We start from the raw sequence: 27230 nt of genomic DNA, 5'->3' as shown, positions 1-27230 counted from the left end.
TTTTTCTCCCACTCGGTTTTTGTCTTACTGTCAAACTTATCGGTTATCAAATAAATTAATAAACTATCCCAATCCTCGATTGACAGCTCTAATGCCTTTAATGCGCGTAAATTACTTTGTACGGAATTTAATAAATCGCGCAATGATGAAAAACTTTGCTTTGACATTCTCGGATAATCAACAATACCTATAATGTGGTTATGAATCATAAATGGCTTGTTCTTGTATCGTTTTTCAAGCAAGTCCCAAGCTTCTTGATAGTTAGCCGCGGATATTTCTAACCCTTTAATAACCTGAACCGAAACGTCTGTTAGCATACTACACAGATATCGAAATTTTGGAACTGCAGACAGTGAATCATTTGAATGTATTTCAGATTTAAAAGTATCGTAAAAAACTAACCATTGATCATAAGAACCATTAAATTTTGGAAGTGATAGAACTGGCAACTTTACAGGATTTGTTGCTTGTATAATTGAATTAATTCTTGAATGTATTGAACCTGTATCGTCTGGGTCATCTTTATTTATTAATTTCCTTAAATTATCAAAAATGCATTGAGCAAGAGCTGTAGTTTTATAAAAATTATTCTCGAATTCTTCACGTTGTATATATTGACTATCTAATAACAAAATGTCCCGGTGTTAGTTCTAGGTATGCAGGATCTTCGGTAGTTTTATCTGTAGTGTCACTGTTTTTTTGATGAATGCTCCAAGCAGTAAAAATCATTTTCGTCGTGACATACTTGAAACACTTTAATATACTGTTTAGTAGAATCACTACTATCAATTTCTGTCTTTTCTTCTTCGGATTCATACAATTCACCTGTAGTTTATCGCGTTGTTCAAACGTGTCTGAAAAGGTTTCTGATTCTTTACTAGAATTTACTTCATGCTGCATATCTCGTGCACAAATATTATCTGCTTCTATAAGATTTTTTAATTCCACGGCTACGACAAAATCTCCACAATTGTCCTCTTCCATTTGTTTAACATATATTTTCTGTGTAGTCATTTTCAATCGTTTCTTCCGCCTAAATTTAATTTTGTCATTATCTACTCAAGTGACCAATTATTATGTGACATGTGATTTTTAAAGTATATTTTAACCAAAAATTTATGGATTTTATATATGTATATATATACATAAATAATTAATTTCACTTATCTTCTTAATGTCAGAAAGCTTTTATTAAAACAAATTTTTAACATTTATTTAAAAAAAATTAGTCTTATATTTAACTTTTTATAGAAACCATCTTTTCCTTTTTTTATTACTTTTATTAGAAAGCTAAGATTTTCTGCAATAAAGTATGTAAAATTGAAGATGAGGCAGTAATAGTTTTTAAAGATTGTAAAGAAAAAGGAAAAAATTGATTTCTTATTTTTTCGAAAATTCATTGTTCTTCACCGTTAACTTTACATACTTTATTGGAAAATTTTTTATAGATTCTAATAAAATTGAAAAATAAGATTCATTTTTGAAAAAAGACAAGTTACATAGTTTTTTTAATATCATTTTGAGATTTGAAAGTAATCAAAAGATATATATATATATATATATAAACTTCCTCTACATGAAAATTAAAATCTGTAAAAGTTATACCAATTTTGAAGTAACAAAGCCTTTGAATTTTTATTTTCTCTACTTGTTTTCCGTGGTATTAATTGACCTAAAGTCAAAAACAATTTTTATAAATTATGTTTTTGATTTAAGATAATTCGAAATGAGGCTGAAGTTCACAAGGTTTTTGAAGCCGGAGAATTGAAAAATAAATTAGTTTTTAAGTTAATACATCTACAATTTTAATGTGTACAAATTGTTAAGAAATTAACACTGTTCTAAGGTATAGTTACTCCCTAATAACTTGAATATAAAGCAGAAGTAATATACATCGTCTTATTATATTTTTGATTTATAAATATTACAGACTTCAACTTAAAAAAATTTTATTCTTTTACGTAATTTTTTTTTATTTCTGCAGAAGTTATTAAACCAATTAAAATTCATTCAAAAAATATTTTAAATGTAGTTCTTAAATTTAACTAACCTCACTTTCCTCTGAATCTGTCAGTACCTATTCTGCCGTGACAATTGACATTGTCACTTAGGCTGATTTTAGTGCATTTTATTACTGAAATACCGACCAAAACAACAATGTCACTTACGTAAGTTTTTGTTTAACACGGCAGTACAGTGGATTTTGTAAATCACGGGTACCCTCTGCACGTGCAAAATTTTTGTTTACTCTTGAACGTAAAGTAGAATCTAGTATCGTCTCTAAATCATCTTTTAAATATCGCTTGTAAGTAGATTGGTCGTCTCCCATTTTTAATCACTTACTGTAAATATTACAAAATAGTCATAAACGTGCAAGGTACACCTTGTATACAGCACGTGTATATATTAAAATCATTGAAGTTATTCAAATATGAGAAGAAAATTTCAAAAAAAAATTATGGTGACTTTTTTAGAAGTCAATATATGAATACTTACTGGCGACCATAACGTATACTTTGAAGAAAATATAAACAAAAAAGTAACAAACTTGCACTATTTACACCGAACTATCTGTTAAAATTCTGGAAGTATCAAAAGCGCGTTTATAAATCATGTTCAGCAGCACTCATGTTCAGATAAATAGCCTTTACGTGCAGACGCACAATATATTCTATCTCTTTTTCACACATATTGTAGAATCAAGTAAGGGTCAATGCACAATAGTTTTGCCGTCCTATGACAGCGAGAAACGCCGGGGTAAAAGCGGCAGGCATAGGAACGAAAGAGATGGACATATTTCACTATCTTTTTCGTTCTCATGCTTTCCGATTTTACGCCGGCGTTTCACGCTGTCGTGGGACGGCGCCTTGAAATAGAAAAGAACATAAATTTATTTCTGTCCTTTTCTAACTCGTGTTTTACGATCGCGAACGACTCCCTCGAAAGTGTTCTGTTTTGGCCCTTAAGGTCTAAGCAGAATACCTTCGAGAAAATCGTTCGGTAACGTAAAACACGAGTTAGAAAAGGACAACGATAAATTTATGTCCTTGTCTATCTCATGTATCTCCTTCGCGAAACTATTGTGCGTTGGCCCTAACAAAATGACGATTTGTACAAATTCAAACATTGTGTGCACGTGTGCTCTGTAGCTGTAGTATTAAAAACCGAAATGAATGACTCTGAGTGTTTATTAATTAATTTTCACAATGAAAAAGATTCCATTTCAGTTGGGTTTAGATACTGGTTTGATGAATCGGTAACCAACAATGAACTGGCAGAAATCATAGAAAATAAACAGACTATTTTAATAAAGTGGCCAAGTTGCAATATCAAACCGGCATGGCATCAAAAATGTTTAAAAAAGTTTCTTTATGCAAGTGGAAAATGTGTGACGGTACAATTCTTGCTGCGGGGAGTAAGTATATATGTTGTTTTTAATTCAGAGACTGTTTATTTATGAAATATGACAAATATTTTATCTTTATAATCAAAACACGTAGCGAGATGTTACATTATCTTTAATCATTAACAATCTTTCAATGATCTCGTCTTATTTCGTTCTTCAAAAAGTAGATAAAAAATTGTTTATTGGAAACACATTTAATTAAACATTTATTATATTTCCATTGCTTTCCACTTTGTAAACACTTATTAAAAGTATATAAGTATTTATGAAAATATAGTTCGATTTTAATTTATTCAAATTTTTTAAAACTCATATGTATTTCAGTCAGTTTAAAATTATGAGCTCTTAATTTTTAATTTGAAATTCATTTAACTTATTTTTTATTACGACATTTTTATTGTACCCAATAAGAAAAAAAACCATGTTCGTTTTAAAAACGCTTTAAGAAGGTTTTTAGAACGTTTCATGTCTGCCAAATAATGTTCTAGAACATTATTTGAACATCAATGTTCTTAAAATGTTTCAGAACATTATTTGAACATCAATGTTCTGAAAATGTTTCAGAACATTATTTGGCAGACATGAAACGTTCTAAACACGTTTTTAAAACGAACATGGTTTATTACCCACTGGATAATCATATTCTATTATTGGAACTTAATTTTGTTTTTTAATATGAAAATATTTACTAAGAATAAATAGAGGCATCGAACTTATAGTGTAAAGTGTTACAAGAATAATATAACTGAAGTGACTTAATTATCCATCTTAATTTTCATAAGTTAAAATCACGATAGATATACATGATCTAAACAAACAACGTAAACAAACGTTTAATTTGACGAAATAAGTTAAATAGATTTAATTTTTCAGCAACTATTGTCTTTCACACCCCGATTGGATTAAAAATCTATTTACGATGTAATGAAAAAAATAATTAAGTTCTTTATATTAGAAATTATTTGCTTCTTGATAACTTCTGTTTCATTATTTAAAAAAATATTTTCAATACTACTTGCATTTTTATTGATATTCTACTTTAGTACTTCAAACATTAATTATCTAAATTCGGAACTGATTATTTTTGCTTTCAGGTGTATTTGTATGTATTGTAAACAATTTTCTTTAGTGATAGTTTTGTGTAATCACAGATTATTCAATAATAACAATATTTTAATTACGATCAAAATTTCTTCATAATATCACTTTTAGGTATGTATAGTAGTATTTGCTTTAAAAAAATATTAGTAAATAATATTTTTTCGATCTCAGTATTTCTTCCTCATGAAATTTCTGCATTTGAAAAATATTTTGTTTGTCTAAATGGTGCTTCTTTGAATTTCAGGTTGGATTGATATGAGCGAAAGGGCAAAAAATTTGCTGAATTCAAACTTTCTGCAGACGACAAAAAGTACAAGAAAATTCCTAAAAAGAAAAATTACATATAATAATTTCAAGTGGCTGTCTGTCCCGCATGTTCTATATATATTTTGTCTCTTCGCATGTATTACTATATAAAATTCTTTCTCACCACATTTGAAGAGTGGGATATGTATCCCTTCCTTATGGTGTCAACTAGAGAGAGAGGGGGGGGAAGAAGCGGAAACTATTTTGTCAGCCCACATTTGAAGAGTGGGATATTCAGCCCTCCTTTATGGTGTCAACAAAAGAGACAAAAGTAAGAGAGAGAGAGAGAGAGAGAAGTGTAAAACAATAAAATTTTTAAATTCTCCCTTCTCTCTACTTCAATATACAAACAAAAAGGAAAATGATTTTCTTATTGGTTTACATAGATAGCGCATGTCCAATTCATTTTCAATATTTTTACTTGATAATTAGTTAGAAATAATTTTATTCAGTTTAATAATTATTAATAAAAAAATGTGCATTTATTTAATGTTCGGTAGTGTTCAACTGATTGTAAGAAGTAAAAATTTATTTTCATCTGTAAAAGTAAGTAATCTTTTTTTTATTAAACTAATTAAGGAAAAAGAAGCATAATAAGACTAAAAACTTTGGAATATAATAAATATATTGCTTAAGAAATTTTTTTCATTAGAATCGAATAAACCCATCTATTTTTATAATTTAAATATTAAAAAAATATCCTCCTCATGGTAATATTGACCACTGTCATAGCAACGGTTGCTTTAGAAATCAACTATTGCCATAGCAACAATTACCATAGCAACAATTGCCATAGCAACTATTGCCATAGCAACTATTGACATAGAAACTATTGCCATAGCAACTATTGCCATAGCAACTATTGCAATAGCAACTATTGCCATAGCAACTATTGTCATAGCAACTATTGCCATAGCAACTATTGCCATAGCAACTATTGCCATAGCAACTATTGCCATAGCAACTATTGCCATAGCAACTATTGCCATAGCAACTATTGCCATAGCAACTATTGCCATAGCAACTATTGCCATAGCAACTATTGCCATAGCAACTATTGCCATAGAAACTATTGCCATAGCAACTATTGACATGGTAGCGGTTACCATGTACGACGGACGGACGAACGCCAAAACGAAACTATAAGGCTTTCGGCCCTGGGCTACGAAACCATAAAAATTATTAAAACTTGCGGTGTACTGTAAAATTCCAAAACTTTGACCTCCTCCCCCTTGGAAAATACGGATCTATAATCTAAATGAAAAAATATTTTCACCAAAAATTAACATTTATGAGAACTACAACTGCATCGAGTGTAAGCATGTTTGAAGAAAAAATTTTTTGAACCTTGATCACTTAACGCGTGATTCCCCATTACCATTTGGATATTCAAGATATCTTAGGAATGTCCTGGGGATGACCGGAAAGTTTAACATCCCTAGGATGTCTCAGGTATATCCGTAGATATCTTGAGAACATCCTAGAAATATACAAATTTCCGGATGCGGGTAGGACGTCCATAGGATATTATTAAAAGTCCGTTGCTGTTAGGAGGTAATAAAAAATTCTTACATTAAATGTCTTTCAAACCACATGAGAATTATGTCAAGATAATGGCGTGATTAAAAATAAATCAACTATATCTACAAAACTTTGAACTAATTTTAGCCAATTTGTTATCATTTATTTTCTTACACGATACAAATACAAATTCCAATAGCAGTAACTAATGTTGCGTATATTAATAAGAATAAGAAGGGATAGAAAATTTGGATAATCTAATGTTTGCATCTGCGGTGTTCTAGGGAAAATACTCTCTTATTATTTTTGTTAACAGTGCGGATTTTAAATCACAATATTGATCATCCAACCTTTATTCCCAAAAATTATAGTTATGTATTATTATTATTATTTTTACATTTAATAAGTATAAAAAAATTGCACTAGTAATTTCAACTGATCTGCACATCGTAATGAAGCAATTTTTTATTATAATGCATAAAAAACTATAAATACATAAAAAGTCATGCAGGAGGATCGGTTACGATTTTGAATCTTTGAAATTTTGTTTGTTTAGTGTCCAGAGATTCAAAATATATAAGAGTTTTTTTCGGCATCGGGGACCAACTTTTTCTTCGTTAAAGATAGGTGTGTCAAATATAGAAGTCAAAATATATAAGAGAAAAGTCAATGACCTGGGATGCCAACACCGTTTAACCAGAGGTGCAAAAGGTCTGTTTTTCTTTATAGACACGAGTCCATACGTCTGAGAAGAGGAAAGAAAGTTTTATTTAGAGTGAATATGTCTTCCTTTCTATTAATTGTGAAATGATTTGTTTTTATACAAATCATTTCAGATATTCGTCTTTTTTTAATAATTAGATTCATTGTCCAAAATCTTTGCATTTTCCCAATCAAATTCATGATTATATTTGATGCGATGTCGGTAAACAACAGAATTTTCATTCACTTTTTTGTGTTCTTTTATACGAGTTTGCAAAGATCGTTTTGTCTCGCCTATATATGTCACTGGACAATCCTTACAATTAAACTTATACACGACATTAGTTCTATACCATTTTTTAGTCACATCCTTACCTAATCGAATGTTGGAATTACAGTTTTTATTTATAAGAGGAATTGATGCAAAATGAAATTCGTTCAGAATACTTGACAATTTAAAAAAAGATTTTTCATTAAACGGTCAAGAAACCTTCGGAATTTGACTATAAATATTAGCACTATTTTGATTGTTGTTGTTGTTATTTATTCATTCGAATTTTAATATGTTTCTTGATAAAGTCTGGAGTATAACTATTGTTTTTTAAGATTGTTTTTATCTTCTTTAAATTGTCAAAATGAAATTTTTTTTTGGACAATGAAATCGCCCTATCGACCAAATTGTACACAATATTCTTTTTTTGTTGAATTGGGTGATCTGAAAAATAATTGATGAATCTATCTGAAGAAGTCTGCTTTTGATACCAGTCTGTGATGATTTTATTATTATCTTTAATTAGTTTGAGATCAAGAAATTTTATAGAATTATTTTGTTCTTTCTCTAAAGTAAACTGTAATATTAAAATCTTAAATCTTAAAGGAAGGAAAAAAAAATAAAAATATAATAAAAAATTACAGTTTACTTTAGAGAAAGAACAAAGTAATTCTATAAAATTTCTTGATCTCAAACTAATCAAAAATTTCAAGTAATGACAACAACAACAATCAAAATAGTGCTAATATTTATAGTCAAATTCCGTAGGTTTCTTTACCGTTTAATGAAAAATCTTTTTTTAAATTGTCAAGTATTCTGAACTAATTTCATTTTGCATCAATTCCCCTTCTAAATAAAAACTGTAATTCCATCATTCGATTAGATAAGGATGTGACAAAAAAATGGTATAGAACTAATGTCGTGTATAAGTTTAATTGTAAGGATTGTCCAGTGACATATATAGGCGAGACAAAACGATCTTTGCAAACTCGTATAAAAGAACACAAAAAAGTGAATGAAAATTCTGTTGTTTACCGACATCGCATCAAATATAATCATGAATTTGATTGGGAAAATGCAAAGATTTTGGACAATGAATCTATATAATATATGATTGCCCGGAATCGAAATTCATATATTAATAAAGGAAAGGAAATGAATTAATTGTACAACAGGATTTAACAAAAACATATAACAATAATAATTTACTAATTAACTTACAATTCAGCTGAATTTATATAATCCCAAAAGAACCAAGAATCTGTGCACTCTCACACTCACTCACTAAAGTACTTCTTAAAGTTTGCAGAGACACGTCCGTTTCTATCGAGTACGCGGAAGCAATTGAATTTTAATATAATGAGAGGAACCAAGTCAAAGCGGAATAGACTATAGCGACATACGATGAACAGAATAAGGGAAACTATAGTATATTAGGGAAAGACTGTGACTATGTTACATCCCCCCTCCCCTGATTGGGACGAGTACTAAACCGAAGACAATTCATCATAGTCCGTATCAAGAACAATACAATCATCGAAGTCTACCGCCTCTGTATTATTATTCTTATCCCCGGTCTCATTTCCCACACATTCATTCAATACATTTTCACCCACTAGTGACAATTCCAACGCTTTCTGAATTTTTCCCATTTCTGGTACCAGATTCCTCTTCTTGTATCTCTTTAAATCTTTTGATGGCTCCAAATATGGGTACTGCCAATCTCCAGATCTGGAAGGACAAAACTGGTCGTGGAATAGGTACAACGCTGACCATACTTTTTTACCACAAAATCTACAGTCCATCGTTGACGTAATTTCTATCTGAAAAAAAACAAACAAAAAGAAACAAAAAACTCAAAAGAATGATTAAATAAATTGTCACAAGTCAAACGTTCGTCAAACGTCAAGTTAGGAATAAAATAACACAGGTATAAAACAATAACATTTTACAAAAAATCCTGATTTTTTTTTTTTTTTTTTAAAGAAACAAAACATAAAACTTTATTTTAATTTTCCAGTTTCATTTTCCTCCCTCTCTCATCCATTCCATCACTTCCTTTCCATTTTTCTTTCGATAGCTCTCCCATTCTTCATAATTCTTTTCTCTCTCTTGCTGCGTTGACATTTCTGCCCAATATTTGATTCTGCTTTCCCTCTTCTTCTTTAGTATTTCTTCCTCTCTTTTGCGATCATATCCTCCTTCATTCCCATTTTCCTCCGTTGTTACGCTGTCATCTTTTTCTTCATTATTATCCTCCCCTATTAATTTTGAAATTTCGTTTCTTGTTTCTAGTGCATTTATCAATTTATTCTTATATTTTATTACTTTAAATTCTAATCTTTCAATTTCCTTCTTAACTTCCTCCAACATTTTTCCTCTTTCCTCCTTTATGATCTCCTGTACCCTTTTTCTATGGTTTTCTACCTGGGTATTCATGATCTAAGAAAAAAACAACTTTGTAATTATCCCTATATCGTATATACAAGGACAATACCATGACGAGCAACATAACACTACTGAAGACGAAACAACATACGATGACTGTAAACAACATAATTCTCAATCTTGGACAAAACACTTTAAATCATTTATGTTCCAATTCCCAATCGATTTTCCTTTAATTTTACTCAGTTCATAAACTGTTGGCGAAATCTTGGAAACGATTTTAAAAGGACCATCAAATGTTTTATTTAATTTTCCCGCAATTCCTTTAGCTTTATCAGATAACGTTTTATCTCTTTTCAAAACTAAATCACCTAGATTAAATTCGAAATCTCGTCTACGTAAATTATATCGACCTGCTTCCCACGTGAAAAGGTTCCCGGAATTTTTGCAGAGTGACTCTGGGAGTAGTTCCCAGAACATTCTGAGAACATTCCCGGAATTTTTTTGGTTTTTTCCCAGAATTCATGGAATTTTCGTTTCAATCAAGTAACTGATACTCCGGGATGACTCCAACGTACATCCAGATATCCAGGAGTCAATTGGACAACTTCTCCAGGGAATTTTAGCTGTAATCAAACAGTCGATACTCCAGGATGACTCCAACGAACATCATGATGACTAGGAGTCAATTGGACAACTTCTCCAGGGAATTTTAGCTGTAAACAAACAATCGATACACCAGGATGACACCATAGTACATCATAATGACTAGGAGTCAATTGGACAACTTCTCCAGGGAATTTTAGCTGTAATCAAATAATCGATACTCCAGGATGACTCCAACGAACATCATGATGACTAGGAGTCAATTGGACAACTTCTCTGGGAAATTTTAGCTGTAATCAAACAATCGATACTCCAGGATGACTCCAACGTACATCATGATTACTAGGAGTCAATTGGGCAACTTCTCCAGGGAATTTTAACTGTAATCAAATAATCGATACTCCAGGATGACTCCAACGTACATCATGATGACTAGGAGTCAATTGGACAACATCTTCAGGAAATTTTCGTTTTAACCAAATAGTCGAGTTTCTATGACAACTCCAACGTACATCCAGATACCCAGATGTCAATTGGGCAACTTCTTCAGGGAAATTTAGCTGTAAACAAACAATCGATACACCAGGATGACACCATAGTACATCATAATGACTAAGAGTCAATTGGGCAACTTCTCCAGGGAATTTTAACTGTAATCAAATAATCGATAGTCCAGGATCACTCCAAAGTACATCATAATGACTAGGAGTCAGTTGGACTATATATATATATTGTTAAAGAGACTTCTATTAAATAAGAAATTTCGTCTTCTTCTCGTTTTTTCCCCACTTTAGTAGTCAATTTACTAAAAATACATATGAGTTTAACAAAAAGTGATACTTAAATTTTCTCCGAGTAAAATTCTCTGAAGAAGTTGACCAATACACTCCTGAGTATCCGGATGTACGTTGGAGTTGTCTTAAAAACTCGATTATTTGGTTGAAACGAAAATTCCCTGAAGAAGTTGTGCAATTGACTCCTAGTCATCATGATGTACGTTCGAGTCATCCTGGACTATCGATTATTTGAATACAGTTTAAATTCCCTGGAGAAGTTGTCCAATTGACTCCTAGTCATTATGATGTACTATGGTGTCATCCTGGAGTATTGATTGTTTGATTACAGCTAAAATTCCCTGATGAAGTTGTCCAATTGACTCCTGGATATCTGGATGTACGTTGGAGTCATCCCGGAGTATCAATTACTTGACTGAAACGAAAATTCCATGAATTCTGGGAAAAAACCAAAAATTTTCCGGGAATGTTCTCAGAATGTTCTGGGAACTACTCCCAGAGTCACTTTGCAAAAATTCCGGGAACCTTTTCACGTGGGTTGTTTTTCATTTGCTTTGTCTAAATTGTTTTGAACTTCTTCTTTTATTATTTGTAAGCGCCTTAACCTATCAGTCCATTTGTCAGTTTCCTGAAACTCGATTTCCTCGAAATCTTCGATTTCAGTACGTAATGTCTGTAAAGGTTGTAGTTCCCTACCTAAATTTAAGAACGCTGGCGTATAACCTGTTGAAGAATGTTTACAAGTATTCAAAGCAAATTGTAAATCTTCTAGATTGCAGTCGCACAATTTATGTTCCTTTTCGAGATATGCCCTAATTATTGTTTTTATAGACCTATTACATCTCTCTGTTGGGTTTGCTTGAGGATAATATTTCGGTACAAACGAATGCCTAATTCCGAATTTTTGCGCCATTTTACTAATTCCCTTATTTGAGAATTCTTTCCCATTATCTGATAATAGAATTCTAGGAGTTCCCCAACGCGAAATAATTCTTTTATGAAATTCTTCTTCAATCGTTTTACCTACCGCTTTTTTAATCGGTATTACCTCTACCCATTTTGTAAATAAATCAACAAAAACCAATATATAGCGATTTCTATTTTTTGATAATGGCAACGGTCCCATGATATCAGTTGCTACCATTGTCCATGGTTCTTCAACTAACCTCTTACCCATAAAACCTATTTTTGGCTTATTACTCGCCTTTGTTTTTTGACAAATTGGACATTTGTTAACGTATTTAACAATGTCTGAGTACAATCCTGGCCAAAAATAATTTTCTGAGATTCTATGGTAAGTTTTTTCGATACCTAAATGACCTGCCTGTACATTATCATGATTCTCAACTAAAACTTGTTTTCTTAGATTCTTGGGAATAACCAATTTCCACATTTCTGTTTCTGGTAATAATTGTGATTTCAAGGGGTCCGGTCTAAAGAAATATAATTGATTATCCCTAATTCTCCAATTAGAATTTTCCTGAGGTTTATCTATGACTAATCTAAACTTTAACTTATACCAATTATCGATATCCTGCTTTTCTTGACTATTTTCCCGAATTTCATCCAGGCGAAGCGAATCTTTTTCTTCCTCGAAAATTCTAGACAATGCATCAGGCACGACATGCATTGCACCTTTACGATAAGTAATTACATAATCATATTCTAAAAGTTCTAAAGCCCATCTGGCCAGTCTGCCTGTTGGGTTTTTAAGATTATGTAACCACTTAAGTGCCTGATGATCAGTTATTACTTCAAAAGAATAACCTTCTAAGTACGGTCTAAATTTTCTAATTGCCCAAACCACTGCCAAACATTCTTTTTCAGAGGTTGAATATTTTCTTTCAGCTTGACTTAAATTTCTGCTTGCAAATGCAATCACTACTTGTTTACCATCAATAAATTGGCACAAGACTGCACCAAGGCCTGTATTGCTTGCATCAGTTTCAAGCTGAAACGGTCTACTGAAATCTGGAGAACTTAAAATTGGAGCTGTTGTTAACAGTTTCCTAATTTTAATAACTACATTCTCCTGATCTTCAGTCCATTTCCAAGGAACATTTTTCCTCAACAATTTTTGCAATGGTTCGATTAATTCTGCAAAATGCGGAATAAAACGTCGATACCACGATGTCATACCAATCAATCGTTGTAATTGTTTGATATTCTTAGGGGTGGGAAAATCTTGAATGGGCTTAATTTTATCGTCATCGATCTGCAATCCCTTTTCGTTTACTTTAAAACCTAGATATTTAATTTCAGCGCAACCAAATTCGCATTTATCTCTATTGATAGTTAAATTTGCTTCGCGTAATCTATCTAGTACTAAATTTAGATAATACAAATGTTCTTCGAACGTCTTCGAAACAATTATAATATCATTTATGTTCAGCTTTATTTGTCGGGAGTAATTTGTCTGGAGGGATTGGTATCTTATGTTTGAGTAACTCTTCAAGTTCTTTTTGTTCACTTACAGTTAACTCAACAATACCAGAACATTTCTCATTTAATAAACTCTCATTCACTGGACGCAATAAATTACCAGAAATATTATTATTTAATATTGCACGATTTTTAAAATTAATCCAACCTAGACTTAAAGGTTTTCTAAACTTTTCCTCGCGTTTTGAATCAATTTTCGGTGTTATTTTACTAATCTCTTTTTCCGTTTTATTTATTTCTACAGGTTGTTCTTTATTCTTATTAATAAAAATTCTGGATTTTATCCTATCTTTTTTACTGATTGACCTAACCTCAAATTCAGTATCACTATCAGATTTATTTATATTGTCGTCTACAGAATCTAATATACTAAATTTATTTTTTAGTGGAATTTCCATTAATTTAGGTACTTCTTTTTTATCCAAATTTTCATTAACATTTATATTAGAATTCTTCCTAATTTCTTTTTTATTTAATTCGCCACTATTCTCATTCATTTTCAAAGTATTTTGTTTTTTATTTTTATTATCTACTTTTCGTTCACGATTTTTATTCTTATTATCCCTTTCGGAACTCGACCATCCTGTTTGAGAACTTACTTCACGGACTGTCTTTTTAAAGTTATTAGTCTTGATACTTGGTTTAACCGAATTATCTGTCTGATAATTCGATTTATCAGAATTTTCCCGAAAATTCATCGTATAATGAATTTCTGGAAATTCTGCAAGCCACCAAGTATTATTTTGAAAATTTAATGTCATACCGGTTTTTCTCATTAAATCGATACCTAAAATCGCTTTTGTCTCTATTTCCGGTACTACTCTAAAAGATAAAATATCTTCGAATGTTCCTATTCTAACTGGAATTTCTACTTTTCCTAATATTTTAACTCTTATACCGTTTGCTACTATTAAATTTTCATTATCAGGTCTAATTAACTCAATTCCGTAATTTGATAATTTTTCGAATAACTCTTTTCCTATATACGAATTTGTTGCTCCTGTATCTATTAGTGTTTTACAAGAAATGTCGGAAAAATTCACATCCACAAAAAATCTCGAATCTTTTAATAAGGTTTCGCATTTTTCGGGCTCTGAGTTTTTCTTGGGGAGTACTGTGGCCACCAATACCCCCTCTACTCGTTTCCCTGTTTTAAAAATTTTCTACATTCCCTTTTGAAATGTCCTACCTTACCGCAAAAGTAACATTTATTTTTTGAATCTTCTGTGTTCTGATTATTAAGACGGATTTCTTTTTTATTTTCTGATTCTAACTCTTCAATTTTTTCTTTACCTTTATTTTCCTTCTTTTCATTATTTCCATCAGTTATTTGTTTCACTTCCTCCGACGGAAATGTGATTTGTGGTTGGTTATTTCTATTATTTTGCCAATAATTGTTTTTTCCCTGATATCTATTAAATTTTTTACCCCAAGTGTTTTTTTGAAAATTTTTCTTGTTTTGATTAGAGTTTTCCTCTACTACTTTCTCTTTAGTTTGCTCCTTCTTTTTCTCAGTTGTAATACTGAGTACCTGACCCCTAATTCTAGATTTATTTATTTCGGTTTCAAAAATTTTCCCTAAATTTTCTAACTCCTCGAAGGTCTTAAAGTCATTTCGTCTTATATATAATTTGTATTCTAACCTTAAATTTTCATATGCTTTCCTAAGTTCCCATTCCAAATTTTTTCTGGGATATAACTTAGTAAACAGTTTCCTTATTCCTGTCAGAAATGAGTGAATTTTTTCACCTTCTTTTTGATTATGGAATTTAATTTTTGATATTATTTCTTCGTACAATCTTTCATCCAAGAATATTTGTTTAAAATTCTCTTCGAAATCTTGCACTGTCTTCCAATTCCTTTTAGAAATTTTATACCAATCCAACGCTTCATCCTGGAATACAGCATCCAGATTTTCGAGCAGATCACATTGTCGTATGTGATATCCTCTTTGAAATCTGAATAAATCCTCCAAGAATTGTGCAGGACTGTCATCTTTATTATTTCTAAATTTTACTGGCCAATTCGCCATTATTTGGAATGGAGTTTGAATCATTCCAAATGGAAAAGGAAAATTTTGAATTTCCTCTCGATCATAACAACTGTTTTGCTCTTCATGCGAATCTTCTCGATTAAAATTTCCACGATTTTCTCTAAGCCTTCGTTGAACTTCCCCTTCTAATCTAGAATTCTCTTTTTCTAACTCTTTTCTTCTATCGTCAAGTTTTTTTATTTCTATTTTACGCAAACTAATTTCATCTAATTCTAATTCTTCTAATTTTCGTGTTTGTCCTAATCTAGAAAGTTTATTATTTATTTGTTCTTCTATTTTCTTTTTAATCATTTTTTCTACATTGTAGTCCACTTTTCTTTCAAAATTTTCTCTTACTTTTATACTCTCTGGACTACAATATCCTGCCTGTGATTTTCTATTTATTTCTTTTAATTGTTCCGCTCGCTCTTTAATTTTTTGTCTCAATTCTAATTCTTTACTTATTTTTTCTTTCGGTGAGCTACTACCTATCGGTTTATATTTTTCCTGAACTAACAATCTATGTTCCCGTTCTAATTCCATTTGCCTATTTCTTAACTTATTTTTTTCCTCTGTTAAAAATGCATCATATTTCAACCACTCTTCCCTTTCTTTATTTAATCTTTTGTTGGTTGAAATAAACGAACCTATCTCGAACGTTTTTTCTTCTGTTAAATTATTTATTATATTTTCAGAAGAAATTCCCTTATCTAGTATTTGATCCCTATTTCTTTCTTCAAATACTTTTTTAATCGCACCTTGATTTTCGGTTTCGATTATCTCTTCTAATTGCCTATTCAGTCTGTCAAATTCACTTTTTTTATTTAATTTGACATATTCCGCCGGTAGTGAAAAATTTTTTTCTTTCTCTATTTTTCTTTTTTCCTCACCTACTCTTGTTCTGTCTACTCTCGCATTATCTAATTTTTCTTGGGAAACCCAACCTATAAATTTTTTAAATAATGTATTATTTTTTATTTTCTCCCCAACTGTCATCGCTTTTGCTTCATTTCTTGTACTTTGAAGCTCAGCTGGAAGATCATTTAATGAAAATATAGTCTCCGTTTCACTATCACTATCATTTTCATTTTCATTTTCTAAAACCTTTTCTATTTCCCTATTTACTCTTTCTAAATCATTGTCCTTTAATTCCTGTCCCCTCATTCTCTTAGGTACTTTATTATTTTTAAACTCACTTTTATTACCTTCACTCCGTAATTTGTTAATTTGAACATTTAACAAATTGTTTATTTTATTTATTTCACTTTACCTCACTTTTATTTGTTAATTTATAAAATCAACAAATTTATTTTATTCTCACTTTTTTTAAAAAAAAAAAAAATCAATTTATTCTTTACTGTTACTTTCTACTTCAGAAAACTCGGATCGTTAATCGAGAATTTTCCAAAAATAAATTTTAACAATTTTGTAAAACTGTCAAAACTATTTTAAAACTGTATAATTCTCAATATCCGAATTCACTATTATTCAGCAACAACTATCGAACAATTCAAAATTCTGTCAAAAATTTAAAATTTAACATTTAATAAAAATTTTCAAAAATCAAATTTCCAAAATTCAAAAAAAAAAAATAAAAAAAATTTTACAAGTTTTAATAAGTTCAATTTCCCAAAATTAAAATTAAAAAAAAATTCACAATTCCGAAATTCCACAATTGTAACTCCGCAATTCTAAAACTCAAAATTTCGCAATTCAAAATAAATTCAAAATTCACAAATTAAATTTCAACTATTATGTCTTTACATTATCACAATTCATAAAATTTTACAAGTTGAAAATTCACTATTTAAACTCAAAAATTTAAAACTGCACAAATTCAATACTTAAAATCTCAACATCCAAAATGTCAAAATTCAAAAATTCAAAATCTCAAAGTCCAAAAATCAAAACTTCGATTTTCAAAAAAAATTAAAACTTCAAAATTCCAAAAAACTAAAATTCTGAAATTCAACACACAAAAAAAAATTTTAATTTAAATTAAAATTATTCAACATTTAAAATTCACCACTTTTATTTTATTCACTTTCACTTAAAAAAAAATTTATTTGCTGTGAAAAGAAAAATTTTCATTTCATTTTCTTATAGTTGTCATCCTATTGAACACTTTTCGCGTTTTTATTTCGTCACCCTGTAGAGTTTGCTGTCCTTATTAATTTTTCTCTGTCTAAAATTTATTTTATTTCAAGGTTCAAATACTTTCTGACACCTTGTATATAAAGTTTTATTTCCGAGATTTTAATTTCCTAACTATTTCTTAATTTGATTCTTTTTCCTCAAATTCTCTGAAATCAAAACACAGCGCGTCCTTGAACTTGTACTAATACTAATTCACTTTCCTTCGCGCGTAACCGTAATTTTTCTATCTCCCTTTTTTCTATCCTATCAATCTCTTCTCTCACTTTACTTTTTGAATTTCGTTTATTAATTTTTTGTTTTTCACTATTTTTATAAAAAAAGAAACTTATTTCATTTATTAAAATACACTTTCCTGAAATGTTAAAATATTAATACACATATACATATATAATATAATTCAATTTTTACAATTATCAATTTACATGTACATATATTATTTCAAAAATTATTACATTTATACATATAACTAATTTCTAAAATTCAATCCTATTATACTCAACACTTAACAGGAAGAAAAAATTATTTGGATTGTGGATATTCAGGCTTCTTACATTTATAACAATTTCTAAGTTCTTGTAAGAACTTTGTTTGAAATTTATTATTAACGTAAAAATTCAAATTTCTAGGATTGGTTTACGTTGGGCGCCATATAATATATGATTGCCCGGAATCGAAATTCATATATTAATAAAGGAAAGGAAATGAATTAATTGTACAACAGGATTTAACAAAAACATATAACAATAATAATTTACTAATTAACTTACAATTCAGCTGAATTTATATAATCCCAAAAGAACCAAGAATCTGTGCACTCTCACACTCACTCACTAAAGTACTTCTTAAAGTTTGCAGAGACACGTCCGTTTCTATCGAGTACGCGGAAGCAATTGAATTTTAATATAATGAGAGGAACCAAGTCAAAGCGGAATAGACTATAGCGACATACGATGAACAGAATAAGGGAAACTATAGTATATTAGGGAAAGACTGTGACTATGTTACATCTAATTATTAAAAAAAGACGAATATCTGAAATGATTTGTATAAAAACAAATCATTTCACAATTAATAGAAAGGAAGACATATTCACTCTAAATAAAACTTTCTTTCCTCTTCTCAGACGTATGGACTCGTGTCTATAAAGAAAAACAGACCTTTTGCACCTCTGGTTAAACGGTGTTGACATCCCAGGTCATTGAATTTTCTCTTATATATTTTGAGTTCTATATTTGAGTAAATTTCAAATTTAATTCAGTTGACACTAAACTGTCGCGTAGAAATGTCTGTATTACTTTTAATTATTTTCAATCGAAGTTTTAATTATACTTGTGAATTTTTTAAAAATGTGTGGAATATTTTGATAATGACATGGTGAAATGTGTATTATATTTTAACAAATTAGGTAGGATTATTTAATTTAATTTTTAATCGACATTTAAAAGGAAGAACCCCCCACTTTAGAATTCACAGAGCGTTTTTAATGAAAGTTGGCACACTTATAGATATTAGTTTGAAAAAAATGTACTTAAATTTTTAGAGGTCGAGGTTGACTCTGACAGAAGTTATAAGCAATTTTATTTTTTCACATTTTACATGCTGTCTTATGAGAAAACGCACTTTCATGATCTTTGAAATTTAATTGTGTCATATATGACAGAGAGATATTAATAAAACTTTTTACAGTTAAAGTTAAACAACCAATGATTAGATAATTTCAAAAAAAATGATCATACCTTACCTGTGAGACTTAAAATTAATTATTTTGTATAAAAAACACCCTTTTTTATCAATCAGCATTTACTAAGCACAACGCTTGGCATCGTTGCTTCTTAAAGGTTAGGGTAAGAAAGATGCGCGAAATTTCGAAAGTAACATAGATCGTATCTAATACTACATATCATATTTTTAATAACAATTTTTTTTAAAAATAATTTAATTACCTTTCTTATTTATAAATTTAATATAATAATACAAGTATAATAGAATTTTCAATAGAAAATTTTGAGAAAAAGTTTACTTTTATCAATAACAATTATTTTAATAATAAAATCATTAAAAATTTTAAAGCATGTCTAAAATTAATTAGTAATTAATTAGTAATTTTATTATACATTAATTACTAATTAAACATATTAAATAAATTTGCAAATAATAAATGATAAATTAAAAAATTTAATAAAACAAAATTTAAGAAATGTTCACAAGAACCGCAAAATTTATTGATGTTTAAAAAAAATGAACTGTTAGGTGAAATATGAAAAAAACTATTAATTTCAGTATATTTAATTTTTTTTAATTTCAAGTTTTTATGGTTAAAAAAATATAATTTATTATGTTTTATAACAAGCATACATTTTGGTTTGTTATAAAGAAAATGAAACACGAATTTTATTTTTGGAGAAATATATTTTTCTTGATGTCGTATTAGGTTAAATCACAGTTAATATCACAGGCACACAAAAAATAAAAAGCTGTTTGGCCGAGACACTACACTAGTCTATTTCCATGTATTTTTTCACGCTGAATCCGAATCCAAAGTCAGAATTATCAGATTGGCTTTTATTTTTGAGATAAACTCAAAAAACTGCTCAGAAAGAAAAATAAAATCAAAAAGTTAAAAAAAATTTGAATGTCACTGCGATAGTGTAATTCCATGTATTTTTTGTCGTTGAATCCGAATCCAAAGTCAGAATTATAAGATTCGCTCAAATTTTTGAGATAATTGCAAAAAAACCCAAGTAACAAAAAACTCAAAATCAGTTTTTTGGAATTATCTTCAAAATTTGAGCCAATCTGTCAATTCTGACTTCGAATTCAGATTCAGCGTGAAAAAATACATGAAAATGTACTATCGTAGTGTTTCGGCAAAAAAATTATCTGCGCCCCTAATTCAGAATTTTTATCAGTTTTTGGCGATTTTAGCTCAAAGAAATTTTTTTTTGCCGAAGCATTACGATAGTCTATTTTCATGTATTTTTTCACGCTGAATTCGAATTCGAAGTCAGAATTGACAGATTGGCTCAAATTTTGAAGAATATTCCAAAAAACTGATTTTGAGTATTTTGAGTTTTTTGTTACTTGCCTTTTATTGCAATTATCTCAAAAATTTGAGCAAATCTAACAATTCTGACTTTGGATTCGGATTCAGCGACAAAAAATACATGGAATTACGCTATCGCAGTGACATTCAAAAATTTTTTAACTTTTTGATTTTATTTTTCTTTCTGACCAGTTATTTGAGTTTATCTCAAAAATAAAAGCCAATCTGATAATTTTCGGGATTTTTAGAAAAAGTGCACCATGAGCTACAGTTTTCGTGTTTATTGAAACAATGATACGGAATGTTTCGAATTGCCTTCGACAAATTTTCGCAATCTCCTTTATTTTGTGCAATGGAATAATTGAAACACTTTTGAAGATAATTGATTGAATCATTATTAAGCTCTTTATATTTTTTTCTGGATTTTGTAGAGTTCATTTTTCAAACCTTTGCTCGTGTGGTTAGTATCGCTTTGTTTGATTATGTCATGTGTGCTTGCATTTCGTGCAGCACAAATTGCAGTGCTATCATTATCACCGATCATAACACCAACCTCTACATTGCATATTCAAGATTGGATTTTTTGCAATAAGATCTATTGCTCCTTGAGGTTCCATCGCCTTCGCACTTCCCTCAAAATTTAATCGGCAGTCGTGGTCGTCCTTGGGATGTCCGCGCTCACACATCTTACATTTTCGATTATAAGTCGCATACGAAATAACTTTTTTAGAAAAAACTCCTATAAGCGACGAAGTACCGGAAATACTGTCGTAAGATCGACCTGTTCCTCTAGTAAACCATCCCGTATCAAAAGAAGCAGCAACGCGTACTTTCATATTATTCGACGGAATATCTAACATTTCTACGTCATTTGGAACATCGGGAAAAATAAAGTCAAGATTTAAATCTTTCGGCCTGAAATAACATAACATGTTTAAGTAAAAAAGCAGAAAAAAAAGTTTCACAATTTATTTATTTATTAAGAAATAGTTTTACATTTTACAAGAATAGTAATAATAGTTAGTAATAATAATAATAATAGTTATACATTTTACAATAATACAAAGTGCATATAATTCATTTATTATAAAAAAGTGTTACCTTTTTTTAAAATTAAAAATGTCATGTGTTCAAGAAAAATTTGAAATTTTTTATACATTAAAAATATTGCATATTATAAGATTGAATATATAGTTAATAATTGATTCCATGAATTAATAAAAAAATTAATATACATTATAGAAGTATAAAAGATTCTTAAAATAATGAATAAAAAATAAAATTAAAAGTTAATTAAAATTGATATTAGAACATTTTTTAAAACACTAAAATAGATAGAAATATACTTTAATACATAAAATTCAGTAAAAAAGTAAAATAACAAAATTGTAATATCAAGTAATATTATAACTTTTTCCAAAAAGTGAAAAATAATTTAAGGTTAGAAACATTTAAGAAAAGTTTCAAATTAAATTTAAATCCATTGATTCTATAAATTGATAAAAAATGTAAATAAAAAGTAAATTATTACATGAGTTATATAAATCAATAAATAAATAAATCAAAAAGGTAAAGTTGATCAAAAATTTGCCAATTACAATTATAATTGTATAAAATGCATTAATAAATAGTATATGATTACCAAATATATGTCTTGAACAATTTATAAACTAAAAAACTTACAACAATTGTTTTATTTTCTCAGAATTTTCAATAGTTAGTTGTCTTTCTTCATTGGCTGCTTTTAAACAACTGTCATGTGCCATCTTTTCTGTTTCAACTCCCACTTCTTTTTTGTGTGATTTGAAAACATCCCATTTGAATTCGGGAATATTTGCAGACGTTAGAACATTGTTTAAATGAGTACTGCCCATTCCTGCATTCAATGTGCCTATTGAAATATAACAAAATATCAATGTAAATATCCTTTACAATAGAAAAAGTGAAATTATAATTATTTATTCTTACCAACAACAACTTTTGTGTTAACATCAAAATGTTTATGTTTGCCGGAAACAATGTGCTGTTTATCAGATGAAACTTGAGTGAATAAACAACACTTTCTGCACTTTACGCAAAAGACAGACGCTAAACCAAACCTTTTTTCACTAACAGTATCTGTTAAAGACAAAATTGAATTATAATTGCCACAAAACAATTGTTTCGATAAGGATTTCAGGTGAATTATTCGTCTGTCTTCATTCTGTTCACTGTTTTCGTTTTTGAGGTTAGATTCTCTATTGGTAGTTCCATAAACACTACGAAGGTTTTTTCCCACCTTCTGCAGCCTACTGCGGTTCTCGTAAACTTTTTGAGTAACTTTTTTACCCTTCCAATAATAACTTTTTTATGTTTTCACAGAATTTTCTGCTAATAAATTTAATTCCGACATAATTAAAATATTTGCAGTCGACACGAAGTAAAACGGGGGAGAAACAAATACAGTGTTGCCAAGCGTTGCATTAGCACTACGTGATTCAAATAAAAACTTAAATGGACATTGTTTTGATTCGCAATGCAAAAGGGGTACCTTCTTAAAAATAGTGCTTTAGACATATATAAATATTAAGGTTTTTTGTGTTTAATAAATTTAGCCTGATGAGGTTGGCAAACCTGGGCCAACGAAACGTCGATATACTGACGATACACTTTTGAATTTATTCAAAAAATTTTTTACCTTCCCACGATCATTTAATTTTATCAACAACAATACAACATGGAAGGATTTAACTCTTATTTATCAAAGAATTTAGTAGTTGTTGTCATAAGGGTAAAGTAAAGTTAGATGATTTAACTGCTTATCCTGATGAATTAATTAAATTGTTATATGACTCCACGTGTGAAAGCAAAAACTTTAAAGAGAATATACGTTGGTATAATAACACGTTAGCTTTTGCGAGTATGGGAGCTCAATTAGAAGTTCTAAAAGGGAAGGGGCCTTATGTTTTTCGTATACACGGTCAGATCTATCATAATACATATTCTCTTCATACAAATCATGATGATAGACGTAGATTCGGTCAGTTGTATATAATTGATACAAGTGAAGCTGTTCACGAAAGGTTAAATAATAAATATAATAATAAATGTTTGCCAAAATTATTTTCGGAACTAGATATTTTACTTCGAAAAATTAATCCACATGCTGAAGCATTTAGAATGATGCGATCTTTTGAGATTGAAGAAGAAAAGCGAGCGGCTTTAATAGAGAAGCCTGTAAGAGATATTAAAATGTGGATTAAACTTGGTAAATTATTAAATAATAAAACTTTAAATATTCCGCATTGTAATGAAGTAGCTGTTGTATTTGTTAGCGAAGATGGCGAACCTCCCATGAAACGTGATATATGTATACATCGAAAAAATTCCAAAAGTATTCCAATTATAATTATTCAGTACAAGTATGTATTTTTGTATTTTTAAAGAAAAAGATAACTGCCCAATGAACACATTCCACAATTATTCTATAATATGAAAAGAACATAGTTCTAGAATATTTGTACCAATAAAGTTATGCAACTATTCTAAAACAAAGGAGTAACAGAGTTCTAGAACGTTACAATTATGTTATAGTAGGAGATCCCACTGCAAGATTTCTACACTCATCTCTTTTATGGATGAAATTGATTTGAAATGAAAGATTTTTTTATCCTGTTTCCGAAACGCATAGGGTGCCTAACCTTTTATGGTCCATTTTTTTGATACAATAAAAATTTCTGTGAAAATTTGTTGAAATGTTTCACTCATAAGTTTTATGGATGAAACTTGTATTAATGGAAAGAACATGAAAAAAATAATAAATAAATGATAGGTTGCCTCATTTCTAATGGTCTCGTTTCCTGGCAGCCACTTGAAAATTTCCCACTTTCTGTTGAAATATTTCATTCATAACTTTTATGAAAAAATCCACCACCAATGTAAAGATTGATCATTTTTCTACACGATAAGAGTAGGTTGCCTAAAAGAATATGGTCCAGAAAATTAGTTGCCACATATTAAAATTGAAAAATTTATTCGAAAGTTGAGAAGAAATTGCGCAAAATATATACGTAAAACAGGTGACAAAAGACGAACGTATCATAAATTGTTGATACGTAGAGGTTATTTGATATTAAAAATTTGTCAGAAGATAATGAATAATGCAAAATGAACGTATATAATACTCAAATAAAAAACAAATTGTTTTTCAATAATAAAAAAAGCAAAACTGTTTATAATTAAAGAATCATATTAAATTGCGATAATAAAATCCATATATTGTCATTTGTAATTATTTTAGAAAGTCTTGCATATTACTAAATGCAAAGACATATTAAATTTATAATTATTAAATTTTATTTAAAAGTGGTAATTGCTGATTAATATTTTCGGTAATCATTTCATGAATTGTCAACGAATTATTTTATTATTTATATACGTCAAAGAAACAAAACAACAGCGTTCGTGTCATCTAGTTGCGCGGTTTTTCTCACCATTCAAATAAATTTTTTAATTTTTAATATGTGGCAACTAATTTTCTGGACCATATTCTTTTAGGCAACCTACTCTTATCGTGTAGAAAAATGATCAATCTTTACATTGGTGGTGGATTTTTTCATAAAAGTTATGAATGAAATATTTCAACAGAAAGTGGGAAATTTTTAAGTGGCTGCCAGGAAACGAGACCATTGGAAATGAGGCAACCTATCATTTATTTCTTATTTTTTTCATGTTCTTTCCATTAATGCAAGTTTCATCCATAAAACTTATGAGTGAAACATTTCAACAAATTTTTACAGAAATTTTTATTGTATCAAAAAAATGGACCATAAAAGGTTAGGCACCCTATGCGTTTCGGAAACAGGATAAAAAAATCTTTCATTTCGAATCAATTTCATCCATAAAAGAGATGAGTGTAGAAATCTTGCAGTGGGATCTTAGACTATTACAGAAAAGTTCTGAAATTTTGTTCTGGAATTTTTCTGTAACAAATGTTCTGTAATTATTTTAGAACATTTTAATCGCAAAGATTATAGAACTTTGTTCTCGTTTAGTTCTAGATCTGTGTTGTTACTCCGTTAGGTAACATATCTAAAACGATATTCTACAATAGTTATAGAAAAATATATAGAGCATTATTCTACAAAATTATTATTATTATAGAATAATATTCTTTGTATTCATTCCTTCATTCATTCACATTTTCTTAGTACTTGAATTTTCTCATTATTATTAAATTATATATACATATCTATCTTTTCATTTGATAATTAGGGTTCTCGAAGGTTTCTACCTGAAATTTGATTTGTCAAAACAGCTATCAGTTGAGGGTTCGTAAGATGGTCGATGACCTTTTAAATACTGTCCTGAAAGGTGAAGTTGTGTCCCCCACTTTACCTGCCCGGTTCGAACAATCACCATGTGGTTATATGTACTTGAGAATAAAAAACAAGAAGAAAATTTTTGGTGCCAGGACCATTGGGTTAAATCGATTTACAACACATCATGTAGGTTTATTGAATTGAACTAAAATTATAAAACCTTCAAAATGCTCCATCACGTCAGGATTTTTAGTAAATGAAGCCTACAAGGTCAAAAATAACTATATTAGCCATTATTGATAATTTTTTTTGGGATAGAATTTTTTTTTTCAATTTTCAACGAAAAAGTCGCATAGTACAACTCTTTAGCTTTAAAACCGATTTTTCAAAATTATTGTACGATTTTTTAAAAAAAAGTTATGACATTTTAAAATTAACAGTTTCAATTACGCCAATAGACGTTATACCCAACGAATCTTTAGACAGTTCTTGGGAAAAATATTTTCAAAAAAATCTTGTTTCTATCTTATTGGCTTAAAATTTGTTACTCGGGGGTTTTTGGGGTCGCTGATTACGAATCTGAAGTCGGATTTTAAAAATTCAAAATGGCGGATCCAATATGGCCTGCCTTAACTGGTTCAAAAACCTCAGAGAAACGTATTTCTATAGAAATTCTTTCAAAAATGTAGGCCATTTTGGATGGCACATTTTGAATTTTTTAAAACGGACAATAGATTTTGTATAAGTGACCACAAAAACCCTTGAGTTACAATTTTCAAGGTATTCCGACAATTTCTAATTAAATACGTCCGCCATATTGGATGCGCCATTTTGAATTTTGAAAATTTGACTTCATATTCGCAATCAGCGACCCCCAAAACCCCCGAGTAACGAGTTTCAAGCAAATTAGATCATTTTTTGTAAAATTCTTCCGCCATATTGGATCCGCCATTTTCAAATTTTTAAAATCCGACTTCAGATTCGTAATCAGCGACCCGAAAACCCCCGAGTAATGAGTTTCAAGCAAATTAGATAATTTTTTGTAAAATTCGTCCGCCATATTGGATCCGACATTATGAATTTCTAAAATCCGACTTCAGATTCGTAATCAGCGACCCCACAAACCACCGAGTAACAAATTTCAAGCCAATAAGATAGAAA

At 29.6% G+C, this 27230-nt stretch overlaps 2 protein-coding genes across 3 annotated transcripts in view; both read right to left on the bottom strand.

Moving 5' to 3' along the window:
* Positions 1 to 27230, bottom strand: part of LOC127276976 (acylamino-acid-releasing enzyme-like) — a 369586-nt gene that overhangs the window by 99849 nt on the left and 242507 nt on the right. The window lies entirely within an intron of this gene.
* On the bottom strand, positions 9330 to 18685 carry LOC127276982 (U2 small nuclear ribonucleoprotein auxiliary factor 35 kDa subunit-related protein 2-like). The gene is made up of 2 exons (XM_051297745.1): positions 18494 to 18685; positions 9330 to 9749 (listed from the first exon to the last, which is right to left on the bottom strand). The coding sequence occupies exon 2, from the start codon at positions 9744 to 9746 to the stop codon at positions 9330 to 9332; it is 417 nt and encodes a 138-aa protein (XP_051153702.1). The 5' UTR covers positions 9747 to 9749; positions 18494 to 18685.

The sequence above is a fragment of the Leptopilina boulardi genome, unplaced genomic scaffold (assembly GCF_019393585.1).
Source record: "Leptopilina boulardi isolate dan_hultmark-lab unplaced genomic scaffold, ZJU_Lbou_2.1 LbouV2_162, whole genome shotgun sequence".
NCBI classification, from domain to species: domain Eukaryota; kingdom Metazoa; phylum Arthropoda; class Insecta; order Hymenoptera; family Figitidae; genus Leptopilina; species Leptopilina boulardi.
The sequence above is the reverse complement of the archived record's forward strand: the minus strand, read 5'-3'. Positions and strand labels throughout refer to the sequence as shown.

Bases quoted from the DNA above. Each gene is read 5' to 3' on its own strand.
- LOC127276982 (XM_051297745.1), bottom strand. From the start codon at position 9,746: ATGAATACCCAGGTAGAAAACCATAGAAAAAGGGTACAGGAGATCATA.